Source organism: Glossina fuscipes, unplaced genomic scaffold (genome assembly GCF_014805625.2).
Source record: "Glossina fuscipes isolate IAEA_lab_2018 unplaced genomic scaffold, Yale_Gfus_2 2, whole genome shotgun sequence".
Classification (NCBI taxonomy): Eukaryota; Metazoa; Arthropoda; class Insecta; order Diptera; family Glossinidae; genus Glossina; species Glossina fuscipes.
In genome coordinates, this window is record NW_023998416.1 from 14,513,625 (window position 1) to 14,527,484 (window position 13,860).

Sequence of the window (13,860 nt, forward strand, 5' to 3'; positions counted from 1 at the left end):
ATAGAAACATCCTTATTAAGCAAGCTTAAGAGCAATTCTTTGTTAATAAACAATTTCACATTTGTAAAAACAGGGTTGTTAAATAAGGTTGCTTTCGTATGAACGGTTTGCACAGTGAAAGTACTTTTTAAAATTATCCTAGTGCTCAATGTCTTTTTTTAGTCTAAGAATTCAATTCATTAGTCTAAAATTAAAATAATAATAATAATAAATAAAATTATTCTTAACACCTTTAATCGCACGTTAAGCTGCTAACGCTGATAAGGCGGGAGCTGACTTTCAGCTATATAATTACCTCGCAGTTTGGTGTAAACGACATTCAGAAAATTAAGGGGTAACGCAACTGGCGGAAGGAGAAGTTGTAATCTAATAATATTCAAAAAGTTATTTAGTGTAGATTTGAGTATTAAAAAGACATTAAAAAATGCCGATACTGCATTCATCCTTAACATTGACGGACGGTACTACTTTTTTCAATTTTGCCGACGGCTTTGCATTTTCCCTTTGGTCTGTCATGTAACAGAATCGAACACCTTTCTCGGTCAAGTTGGGCAATGTCTGTTATTTAACAGAATCAAATACCTCTGTCGGTTAAGTTGCTTTGCATTTGAACAGAATCGAATACCTTTGTCGGCTAAGTTGGGCATTTAACAGACTGAATGGCGTTACCATTTAAGTTGTTAAGTTGGGCTTTTAATCATTTAGTTATTATAAGCGACTCTGTGCTTTGCCTTTCAACAGAGAATTTAGCGAGGACTTTGTCTAAAATTTATCACGGTTTAATTCTAAGCTAACTTGTAAACTTATTATTATTATTGTTATTATTATAAATTTAGCCAGAGAATAAATTTTTTTCTCTTAAAGCGTTAGCATAAAAAAAAACTCTACCGCACTTGAGATTTGAACCCACGACTTGTAAAATTAAATAAGTTTAGTTCGCGTATTTTCCAAAACACTATATATACATCTAGAGAAGATATGGAAGAGCAAAAGCGATTAAGTCAAGGAAGAATAATTGGAAACAATCAGGAAACCATTAAAATCATTAAAAAGAATAACAATTTCTTATATATATATATTTATACATTATATAAATAAAGCTAATTATTTTATTTATATTTAAATATAAATTATATAAATTAATATACAACAGGAAAGAAGTTTGATTTTCCGAATGGCAAAAATTAAAAAGTTAATTAAATAATTAAAAATAATTCGGTAGTAGTATTAAGTTGGCGGTTTGCTTGCGTCTATGGCATAGTATTCATTATCGTTGTGATGCAAAATGACATAAATCCTATAAATCAAATATTAAAACCAATTATATTTCATTTTATTTTTTCTAACCCTTAGGTTTTTAATTAATTGCTGAGGTATTTATTAACTGATTCTTTAAGTTAGACATTTAAACTCGAAAATTTCTGCACAACAGCAAAAGAGCAGATTATCTCATTGTCCTTGCTTCTCATGTTTTCTCTTATATAAATGCTGTAGCTTGCACGTTATCCCAGTTGAAAAATTTAATCTATTTTCCTTTGGAAATCCTTTCAAATGGATGTAAAATCTGTAGTTAGCTATTTTGGAGAAGTTAATAATTCACAGGTAATCCATTAGGCTATAACATCCCACTTTGATAAAGCCATTCTTCTCAGAGACTTTAGAAAAAATTTTTCCACGCAGCGACGTCGATTTGGCAATTTTTCTCTTTTTTGCTCCTTTCGTTTCCCTTCGCAAGGAATAAAATGATTGAAAGAGAGAGAGAGAGAGAGCATAATGCATTACGGGCATTCCTCGTATAACACGTTACTTGTAAAAGACGATTTCGACATAACACGATAGAAAATTTTCAATACAACTCCGTACACATTACCTTGTTTTATATTATATCTAAATTTATATTAGATTATGCTATATTAAACCTTAGTTTAAATGTATAAACAAAAAAGGTCGTATAACCCTGTTTCGGAACGGGTACTGCATGAATTAATCCTATTATACATGAGACCAGTTTTCTGCAAACATAGTTTCGGCCATTGGAATTTAAACTTGTCAGCGTCAATGTTGTCAAAATTTTTTAAGAAAGGTACACATCCTTGTTAAGCAATCGAATTCAGTCACCAAATAATTGACGAAATCGAGACCCAATTAAGGATCGATTAGTGCAAAGTAGAGTTAAACGAACGCCTAAATTCAAATAGATGATTCTTGAATTTATGGAGGACTTTATCTTTTTCAAAAAAGTGATAATTTTGAATAGTGTTCGCCCTTAGGCCCAAACATGTCAGTGTACCAAATTTAATCAAAATATTTCGAAAATTATGTTCTATAGATTGAACGCAGTTTTAGATGGGCAGACATTAGAAGAATATATGGGCAAGCAGCCTTAGATCAATTCAGAAAATTATCGGTTAAATAAATGGTGGTTGTATGTTAACCGTTTATGCGTGTTACATACATACCCCGTATCATAATTGATGTAGCATACAGTAAGATTGAAGCTAATTCACGGCGAATTGTACATAAAAAGTAGCAGGATAAACTGTTTCGCAAAACCAAATGACACAACTTAATATTTTATTAGCCTTCTAAGAGGACTTTTCGATGAATAAAATTCCGCGAAAATTAGACGATGCGCTGGTTTGATAAAAACAAAGTTATGGAAATTTAGCGCATTAGTTGAAAAGTCATAAAATTACATGAAAAATCCACTTTACCTTGTAATTCCATTTTCTTTCAACAACAGAGCAATTTAACGATACAGGATACAAAATCTCACGCTGAGGAAATTTGGAAAAGCAAGCAACTTACAAAAATCTGGGAATTTCTTTTACAAAGGGTACCCCATCTAATTACCTTATTTCATAAAATTTAAAAACGTGATAAGCAGCTGCCGTGACAAAAGACGGTCACCAACAAACCGTCGATATCCTCGATACGAAACTTTATTATGTTAATTAGCTAACACTACGATGACGGGATTTCCCAAACATTTCAACGGATATTCATTTATTTACACAAACGGCCTTTACCTACGCAGGTACGATGTAAGTTAAACGTTTTTAACTCGCGCCACTTGTTGTATAGGGTACATTAAGTTTGTGCGGACGTTTGCAACATGCAGACGATCTTTTGTTACACCAATCAATTCAGAGTCATTTTCTTAATCGATCCAAGACTTTGTGTCGGTCTATCTGTTTCTACATATATTTGCATTCAAGCTGCGAGTCGCAATTTTTAAAATGAAATCTGTTACCACTGGCGTGTTTTCACCTAAGAGCGAACGGGATTGAAAATGTTCTGGATCGGCCCACTTTTTGCGCCAATCTTCATGCAACTAAAAAAGAAAGGCAAAAAATAGAAAGCATGTATTCGTCTTGCTCGAAAGCTTACTCGATGCAAGCATACCAAAAATATAGCAACTTTATATGGCTTGCTGAGGGATCGTAGCATAACATTGGAATATTATTATGACACCTTACACCTCTTGTCATACAAGAGTATTTTGGTTTGTGCGTATGTATCTAACACGCAGGACCACGTAACACGGGTCGAAGCTTGTTTGTCCTTGTAAATTTGTGCTCTGTCTGCATACCGCAATTCTCGATATAGTTTCAAGAAATTTTGTTGCTGAATTCGATCACTGCCCAAACAAAGACCAAAGTCGTTATATGAACAAACGGTCTAAAACTAAAAAATCGCTCAATAATAGTATTTCGACACTGCAAACTGATGCGAAAACTTAGGTCGGTGGAGGCAATTCTCTGAACTCCTGATCACATAATTGTCCCTACCCAAATTGAATGTTTGTGTACTAAGAAGGCCTAATTTTCAATAATTGTTAAGGAAAATTCGTTCAAAATAATCATTTGATACAAAAATGAAAATTATCGGTTTGGACTACGCAGGTCTATTTTTTGTGTATCCCAACACTTAAAAGGATTTTAATGAAAAACAAGCCTTTGTACGTCAAGATGAACAAATTTTTAATATGTTATGACGAAAATTGTTTGTTAGTACGTAATCATAGGGAATTTTGATCACATAGGCCTGCTTCTTAAGCCGCACCACATATTGGAGTTCTCACGAAACAAAGCAAGAAAGTTTTTCGGTTGACTAAAAAATACAAAAAAAAAACATTTGCTTATGCTTCTATAATGATCTGTAAACTAGGAAACACCATGATCTAGAAGAAGTAACCGTTATGTGAATGTATTAACCACATTGAAAGTTATGCAAGAACTAGTTTAATATCTTAAGCGAAAGTATAAAAGTTTCGAAAGCAGCTTTGTAACTTCAATCTGTCCACGAAAGAAGTGAAGGAACATCTCAAAAGGATAAATGGTAAAAGTGTTAAGACAGCCATAGATGTGAAAAGATTTGATTTGCTAGATTCGGAGACGAGAAAGATGACGTAACTATTTCCATAACTCTTAATGTAATGGAAATAATGACATCCAAGGCACATATCCATGTACTCGATCGCATATTTACGCACCTAATGGCTACATGATCATATTGGACGTTTACCCAGATGCAGTTCGAAATCGTTTCCAAATCTAACACGATGTCACGATCGCTTAGATCGAGCTATAAACGTTAGATTCCTCCCTGTGACCGTTGTTCATGTGTAACACTCTATTATTTTATTCATCGCGTTAGTTACAATCCATAATAAATTAAATACTGTTAATATTATCTCTTATGCAATAGTACTTTTGCATTGCGTGCAATCTTAGCAATAATTTATGACTTTCTTCCGATATGCGATCATTTTTGCAAATCGACGCAAGTCGTAGGCTAGAAGCACACGTTCTCATTATATCAAGCCTTGACGATATCGCAATCACCGGACAAAATTAGTGAAGAACTTTCAGATCGTATATCTGAAAAATGATGAAAATATGACAAAATTGACTTTTCAAGCTGCTGAAATAAGTAAAACGAAAGCAAATTCTACAGCTAAAGTCCTAAAGCGCTAGCACTAATCATTTCCTTACAAAATGCTTTATTCACATTTTCTATTATTATTATTATTCTAGTTTATATAGTTAGAGAAGTAAACTCAAACCCTAAGGTCTCAAATTACCCCCACTAGTTGTTCAACAAGTACTTGTTGATGAACGTATGTCGTTTTGGTATAAAGTGTTGGGCTGCCTTGTTGTTAGCTCCTAGTGGAGCATCATTGCTGATGCTCATGGGTGAAGGTCACGATCTATTCCTGAAATATTTTGCTGGCGAAACGTTGCGGTTGCATAAGCAGTCGGATAATCTGTATATGCTAATGAACATACTTGTGTCGGCTGTCAGTCGTTTTTGTAAAAGTCATGTGTCGGCTTTGAGTCGTTTTAGTGGGGGTAATGTGTCATGTGGCGACTATAAGTCGTTTTTGTGGAAGTCATGTGTCGTTTTTATTGGACTGCGTTGTATGGTTAACATCTCTGCTTTTATGTATAAACCATCTAAGGCTGTCGGCTTTGTTGAAAACTCGAGCGCGCTTGAAATTTGAATCCACGACCATTGATATGTTATATTACTTCACAGGATCGCGAGGAAAAAAAAAGACAGATTAATTGAAATCTTGAGTCAAAAACGTTATCAATTAGGTTACAAGGCGCGCTTTACGGTGGCGGACAGTTTTTCAAGGCGCAACTTTCCATCGATCTTTATTGCGAGCTGTTTGAATTAGAATTAGCCATGATTGCAAGTCACGCCGATGCAAAGCCTTCCTGGATCTGCTCTAATTAAATCAAAAATAAAAAGCCGCAGAGACCACCTTTGAACTACATATATAAACATAGTTCTCTACGCGAGTCAACGAGCATTATAGGTAATTATGCATTGTTACAATATCTTTGAAAAATTCTCGCACATTTTATTAAATCGAATGTTTACTTTTATTGAATGTTTTAAATATTTTTTACATATTTCTTATAAACCTTTCAACATGTCTTGTAGTTACATAGTAATAGATGAAAAATTCCGGGAAAAAGACAAAGGCAAACACAAAAGTCCATTAAATTAGATCGCACTCCGTCTTTTTTTTTTTTAGTCTTTATTGAAGTAAAAATTAAAAAAAAAAGGAACGGTGTGTGCGAACTTTAAAAATTCAAATAAAAATTTGATAAAAGTAATCCATATTTTATTCTTTAGAGATTCCTTAAAAAAATTAGGCTACGAACTTAGTTTAAGAGTAGAATGGGAGGAAGGAATAAAAAAAAAAAAAAAAAAAAAAAAGAGAAAGCATCTTGTCATCAAAGTTATACTTGGTATGATATGAGGTGTTGTCTGATCGGATTGCTCTACATGAAGGAAGGAGTTGTATTTATCTTAAGGTTTAAAAAAATAATATTTTTTATATTTTTTAAACAAAAGCCCAAATTTTTAAAAAAAAAAAAAAAGCATTTGTGTTAATCTCCTGTAATTTTAAATACACATACGATAGTTTTTACTTTCCTTTTAATTGGCAGATGGTCTTGAAAAAAAAAAATAAAATAAAATTGGAAATTATAAAAGAATTTGTTTTCTCTACCCTCTTGCTGCTTAAAGTGCATACTTCGCAACGATGACGGCTAATGATTATGATGCACACATCAATCGTTCACTGAATTACGCATAAAAGCAGCATTATGAATTTACTTCTATATAATATATATTGTTGCCGTTGTAGGTAGTTGCAGGAGGTTGTTTTTCTTATATATTTTTTTTTTTTTGTTTTTTTTTGTTTCTTTTTCAGTTTTTCAACTATTTTCTTAAATTGTTAATTGTAAGTAAATTATTAGAATTAAGTTTGTGTATGTGTCGTTTGTGTCAATGTGTTTTAATATTTATATATATTATGTATTATATATAAAAAAGAGGATTTAAGAAAAATTAAGCCGCTACTTCAGTTGTTTCCGCACCATTTTGGACATCCTCCTTCGAGGCTTCCTCTAATTTAGCCTTCTTCTCAGGTGTAACTTCAGCAATTTCTTCCGATTTAGGAGTATCAGCTTCAGTAACTTTCCTTTTAACAGCTTCAGCAGGGGCGGCATCTAAATGCAAAAAGAAAAAAAAAAAAAGAAAAGAAAAAGACAGGAAGATAATGTAAAGCGATCACAAGAAATTCAAAGCAATGAAAAACAACGTCTCCTCCCTTAGGTCGAGTTGGTGCGGCAAGGCTTTTCTTATTTATGAAATGCCAGACAATTAATGACGATTTGGCTTGAAATTGGAGAACTTATTTGCTTTTATATTGGTTTTGAAATATCGCAAACCACCATACCGACAAAGGACGCAAATGTTAAGATTAATTTTCATATATAAGGAAGACGCCAAAAGAGAAAGACTGACTTTAGCGAAATTGACGGGTTTTACGCGATTAACGTAGTTTTCCAACAAAATCACCAAACTCTTATGCTCTCAATGCCCAGTTAGTCATAAGAATAGTTATATATACTTCTATACATAAACATATTTCTATATATATATACATATATACTTCTATATAAATTTATATTTATATAGGTATCTCACCTGTAGCATCACCATTGGCTTCAGCTTTAGCGGTTTCCTCGACTCCGTTTTCAGCTGGCGCTGACTCAGCGGTAGCAGTTGCTTCAGATGTGGCAGCGGGAGCTTCAGCTTCGGCGGCGGCATCTGTATCATCGGCGGCAACAGCAGTTGCGGCAGCCTCGCTGCCGTCCCCATTTTCCTTAGTCTCTTCGCTGCTGGTGCTTTCAGCCACTGCTTCAGCATCACCATTTTCTGTGGTGGTGGCTTCTTCAACAGCAGCGGGAGTTTCAGCTACTACCTCCTTATCCTTTTTTGTTGCATCAACTTCCTCGGCGGCTACTTTCTCGACAACAGTCTCTCTATAAATAGTAATAATAAAAAAAAAAAAAAGATTAAACAAATAAATAAATTATACACAACACTAAAAATATTGATTCACTTTAGTACTGTGAATATTACAAAAGTTGCTAATGTTTCAAAACAAAAATTTATTAAATGTAAATCTTAACAAAAATGACAAATCTTTCGAAATTATTTTCAAAAGCTTATTAGGCTTTTTGATTACACTTTCATTACGAGCGAGGAAAAAAAAACGCGGCAAAATAAGAATGACCATGAAATGAATATATTTTACAAAAACAAAATCTGAAATGTGCCACGCAAAAAATAAGAGTGAAACACAACGAACGCTTTATTACACACCACCAAAAATAGAACCATACATACACACATCTCTCAACACTACGGTAATATATAAACAAACAAACAAACAAAACGACGGTGGTGATCTACTCACATTTTGGCTCTCTATTCACAAATGTCAACATGTGTGTGAGAAGAAAAAGCGCTACTTTTTAGTGCATTTTGTATTTGATATAATTGAAATGTAACCACTAAGCAAGCGAATTCTACATGAAAAGTTATAAAGTATTTGTGGAGCTATTTATATAGGCATAGCACGCGCTCCTTTACCACGCTTAAACAAAAAAAATATACTCGCACGACTTACAAAAGAAGAAAGAGAAAAAGAGTGCATATTTGTGCAAAAGCGAGGGAGAATTTAACACACATACACTTATCGTATGGTACATCGAGGATAGACAAAATAAAGGTATATAAATTAAAAGTTATCAAAGAAGTAACAATGAAATGGGACAGCTGGTCAGCCGACTCATTTCTGAAAGAGAGTTAGAATTGAAAGCCGAAAAAAACATTGTAGAATGAATAAACGATGCACATTTTGTAATTAGCGCTTTGTGTTAAGAGTGTGAAAAAACGTGTTTCTTATGCTTATCAATGAACTATGAGAAGTAGTCGCTTTCCTTCTCAATATATTTATTCCCTTTGTAAAGAAAATACTAATAATAATAGTAAAAAGCATAATGCGCGTGCATTCACTAAAGAAATTTTGTACTCTTTTTCACAATAGAGTATGGAATAGGTGATGTGAATGATAGGCTTCGAAAGTAATTTACTTTTATCAGTTTCAAGAGAAGCCGCTGCATTTTATATCGCACTTGTTTGAACTGAAATGAGAGGAACGTTATATTCTACCTTAACCACTACCGCGCCAAAAACTTTAAACCAACAACCTAATTTTGATCCACTTATGTGTACTCAATCACGAAGAGAAAAAAAAAAAAACCAAAAGACCGACGACGACACTACACCACCATCCATTTTTTTTTTTTTTTTTTTATAGTGTGCTTTAATTCCATTTACTCAGCTACCTCAAGCGTTACTATCGCTGCCGCAGAGCTACCACTTGGCGTCTTTTTCGAACAGAAAAAGCAAAGAATAAAAACGAAGAAAAAAAAAACAACCAAACATAAACCTATGCTATCTCTTTCCTTTTGCATTGTCTATTTGTTTTATCTTGGATAGCAATGGGAGAAAAAGAGATAATCGGACATAAGGACGCCGTTTGCCGCTGTTTTGTGTATATAGACAAAATTTGAAAATTTTCACCGTTGGTTTTTTTTTTCTTCTATATAAAAGCGCCCGAGACTTTAAAGTTTTCTTTTTTACACTTTGCATAAAAAATTAATTCACTTTTTTATTTAAAATTTATTAATTTAAGCGAATTTCATTCTTTTATTAATTGTTTCTCTACTTAAAAAGACAATTAACCCAAAAACACAACCAATTACTCACTTGTTTTCAACTGCAACATCGGCCATTTTGTTAAGAGTTTTTAATTTTTTTCTTGTAAAATAAAAATGTAAACGATTTAATAAAATTCAGATTACTTTTACACTTTTATATATGATCCTGTATTTTATTGCCTGAATAAAACACAATTTCAAATCAACTTTATTTAATTGAACTTTATGAACAAGAGAATTTGCTAGACCTTTTTTTTCTCTACACAACTTTTTTAGCACACACAGAGAATTGAAATCAAAAATTAAATAATTTTCTCTTTAAACGACTTTTTTTTTCAAACTTTACTAAACAACTGCACACGTCTGCACCGCTTTGATGAATGACGATGAATAACGCCGAACGCGAAATCGAAGTTTCGAATTTGTTAGCGTCCATGAGTTTTTGCCGACATGTGTGCAAAATTCCATTTATCTTAACAATTGTTAAACGCATAAGTGTAAACAAGATGACTATGTTTGTCAACCGTGAAGAATGATACAGTTTTTTGTGCATCCATGCACATTATTGCCAAGTTTCGATATCGTTAATAGCGTTCGGTATCTTGCATTTTATCGCACATGGCTACCGCGGAAGCAAAACGAAAATGTACAATGATTTTTATCTCCACTCTAGGGAAATGATTTTTAGAACTATATGTTCTGAATCTGAAAATGCTGCTAACTTGTTGCGTTCTCTCATTTGGCTTCCTTTTCTTTGTTGTTACGGCATATTTCATTTAGAATCTATCCAAAAAGCTTGGGAAATAAATAAATGTTAAGGCAATGTGAGAAAAATAACAAAATTATTGGCTGTTGAAGCCTTGCTTATATTCTCAACGCAATTAGTGTATAAATTTACATAAGAAAAACTTCATTTTGTTTACAGTCATTGTTTTACTTTGGGAACATACGATGCAAGCTTAGAAAATCCTTTAAAATAATTTAAAGAACAAAAATGAATTCACTTCTAAAATTGAAAACTGCTCTAAACAGCACTCTGCACACGACTTAGTCAAAAGTGAGTCAATGATGCGATACATGTAGAGAATTCTAACGGACAATCGTGCGATCTGACATCCTAATATCATTAGGGTGCCTCGCGCTACTTAAATTTTTTGTACACATTTTTTATGCTTTCTGGAACCGACTTGGGCGATCCATCATTGGTATTCATCCGGCCACGTCTAACTTCATCAAATCTCTCCTCTACCATTTGTCTGGATGGAGCCGAGTTCAAATTACACTCGTCAACTCGCATCACTTGCTATTTTTTCTTTGAAAATAGCAAAAGTCACTACAACAAAGTTTTTTTTACACATTTCTTGTTTTCTTATTTATAACCGGTCAATATATAGTAAAATATTTCATTAACACACAAACGATTTTTGTGCAAATCAATATATATTGATTATATTTTATTTATTAAAGTAAGTAGAATATGTTTTATATCAATATTGTTAAAGAAATTTCAAATAATAAAAATAAATGAATTATTAACATTGTTTGTTTATATTATTGGTTTGGTTTTATTTGTTTCGCAAGCGTCAGATTTGGCATTTCAATATGTTGTTAAATATCCTCCACCGTAAATATCCCCGGCAAGCAAACTATTTCATACATGTTTATCTCGTAAATATCCCAGACAATGCAATTGTATGCATGTTTATACACATGAATAATAAAAATGTCCCAACTTTCAAATATGTAAAGAAAAACACAAGAAATTTTCTGATTCCGATATCATAAGCTAGTGGTCAAAAAGTCATGAAATTTAAATTCGCTTCACTTGAATTCTGGAGAATTCTAGCAAATTAAAGGAGAGGTAAACAAGCGAACTTCGAATTCTGGCAAATTAAAGGCGAAGTGAATGAGCGAGCCAGAATTACAACTTGTTGTAATGTATTTGAACTTCGAATTCTGGCAAATTAAAGGAGAAGTGAATGCTGATTGTTTAGAGTTACATTCAAAAGAAAGAAGTCTTGTAAGATGTAGATTTACTCTGCAGGATTCTGAAAAATTTCTTTTCCAGCAGAATTGAAGATTGGCGCTATCTAAAAATCGTTCTAAAGTCATCCTATATCTATATATATGTCATGCTACGAACGTAGTGAGTGATGAGTTGAATAAATATGAAAAATTTAGACAGGATGGGGTCCCGAACTCTCGGCAATAAAATACGCTTCCAAGGAATAATTCTCCCTAGGAGTAGGTATAAAACACCTTATGCTTGCCAGACGACAGCAATGGTACCGAAAGCATTGTGAAGACTTGAAGAAGTCGATTATTTGTCATAGTCGACGATCTATCTTATAATCGCATCATTGTCAGATCATAAATTAATAATTAGGACAATAATGCTTCCGTATGGATTGTTATTCATTTTGGGAAGAATTACAGGCAAACCAAGTTTAATAAATGCTTGTTAGGAGACTTTGTCACGATTGTATGCTTTCGGCTGGGTTACTTCTTGGTAACAGAACACTACATAAGTGTGTAGTAGATATACGGAAACGTAACTCTCTTGCCAGTTGAGAGATTGGTAAACTTTTAAAAGTAAATAACATATTAACGGTCGTATCTTCTATGGGTTTCAAGTGCTATTACCCACCAAACTCTCCTTTCTGGCTGGTTTCGTCTTAGAAAGATGACAATGATGCGATAGAATGTTCACAAGCATGGAGTTACGCTCACGACAAAAGTGATTGCTTTATCCGATAGCTTTCCTTTACTTAAGTATATATAAAAATCTTAAGTCGTCATCTGTTTCTAAATATTAAAACTTATTTTTAAATAAACTTTCCGGAGATTTGCAAATATCGTCGCGTTGTTAGTTTGACCCTGAACGATGGCTGTGGAAATGGTTAAGAAAATCAAATCACATAATTTAGAGAAGATTTTGCCAGATAGAATCGGGGGATATCGTATTTCCATTGGACACTACAAATAAAATACGCATAGTTGGCGGAGAAAGTGAAATATCAAAAACGGTCATAACCATTTTGTTAACATTGAATTCTTAATCGATCAAAGGATGTTTGTGCGAAACATCATTTTCCTTTCTTCATTTTTACGATCGTGGGAAGTAGACGAAAATAGGGGATCAAAGTGATCCCTTTTGGGAGAAATAGTTGGTATATGCAAAACGTCAATATTTCTATACATTCGGTCACAGGAACAGGTAGGTTTGAATCGATCCAGGTAGTGTTTCTGAATCGATCGGTATAAAGAAAGGTGGGTCTATCTCCGATCATATATATTTGGACCAACTTCATATACATCGAGCGGCCTGAAGACCATTCCGGGTCAGTGTGAAAATATATAATATGTGTTTCAAAGATCAGCTCAATTGTCTATGATCGGTACTGACCACCATGGCACAATTACATGATAAGATTTCCCCCGTTAAATAGTGCGTTACATTTAAAACTTTAATATTCACTTTACTTAATTACACAATCTATTTATCTAAAAACGAGTAAAAAACACCACATTTGGCCACGTCCCACCGCTAATTACTCTGCATCACGCTACAGTTATGCAGATTAAGAATTTTCAACATGAGACGTTATATTTATTGGAAGTGATTGGGAAAGTGATTCGATCCGAACCATTTTTGCCCGTACCTTACTTAAGCACCAAATTACATCAAAATATCGTAAAAACAGCGCCTTGGCGCTTTCATAATACTACCCAGACAGACGGACAAACAAGCTTGAATCGGTATAATAAAAGTTGCGTCTATCTCAAGTATTTCAAGTATTTTACATGCATCCGCACAAAATTGATGTGATCTTGCATCATAAGTGATATGAGGATAGAGTATAAAACGAAAAGAAAGAATAACTATTGAACGCTTCAATATTTTTGTTTCGTTGTATTTATTGACGTATATCAAATTCAAAAATCTGTGTTCAAGTTCTTAGGGGAATCTGACAACAAACGAAAAGTGAAAAATCTAACGTATTTTATCAATAATGTTAACAATTTGTATTATATTCTTTTGCAATTCTACGCTTTCTAATAATTCTGCAAAATTTTTCTATATCTTTCTATATTGAGATTAATAATTCAGTTATAATATGATACTCGAACCGCTTTTTATGGGTTTATTTCGAAAGGGTCATGTCTTTGGATAAAAATGAAAGCTTCGAAAAAAAAAACAAAATAAATAAATAAACATGGAAGCTTTCTCTCATTTAGTTTTTTTTTTTCCATTATCCTGATA

At 33.2% G+C, this 13,860-nt stretch overlaps 1 protein-coding gene across 1 annotated transcript; it reads right to left on the reverse strand.

The window, feature by feature from the left end:
* Window positions 1-6,697: 6,697 nt before the first annotated feature.
* Window positions 6,698-9,987, reverse strand: LOC119633302 (cytochrome c1). The gene is made up of 3 exons (XM_038026795.1): window positions 9,646-9,987; window positions 7,513-7,850; window positions 6,698-7,031 (listed from the first exon to the last, which is right to left on the reverse strand). The coding sequence occupies exons 1-3, from the start codon at window positions 9,669-9,671 to the stop codon at window positions 6,871-6,873; spliced, it is 525 nt and encodes a 174-aa protein (XP_037882723.1). The 5' UTR covers window positions 9,672-9,987; the 3' UTR covers window positions 6,698-6,870.
* Window positions 9,988-13,860: the final 3,873 nt, after the last annotated feature.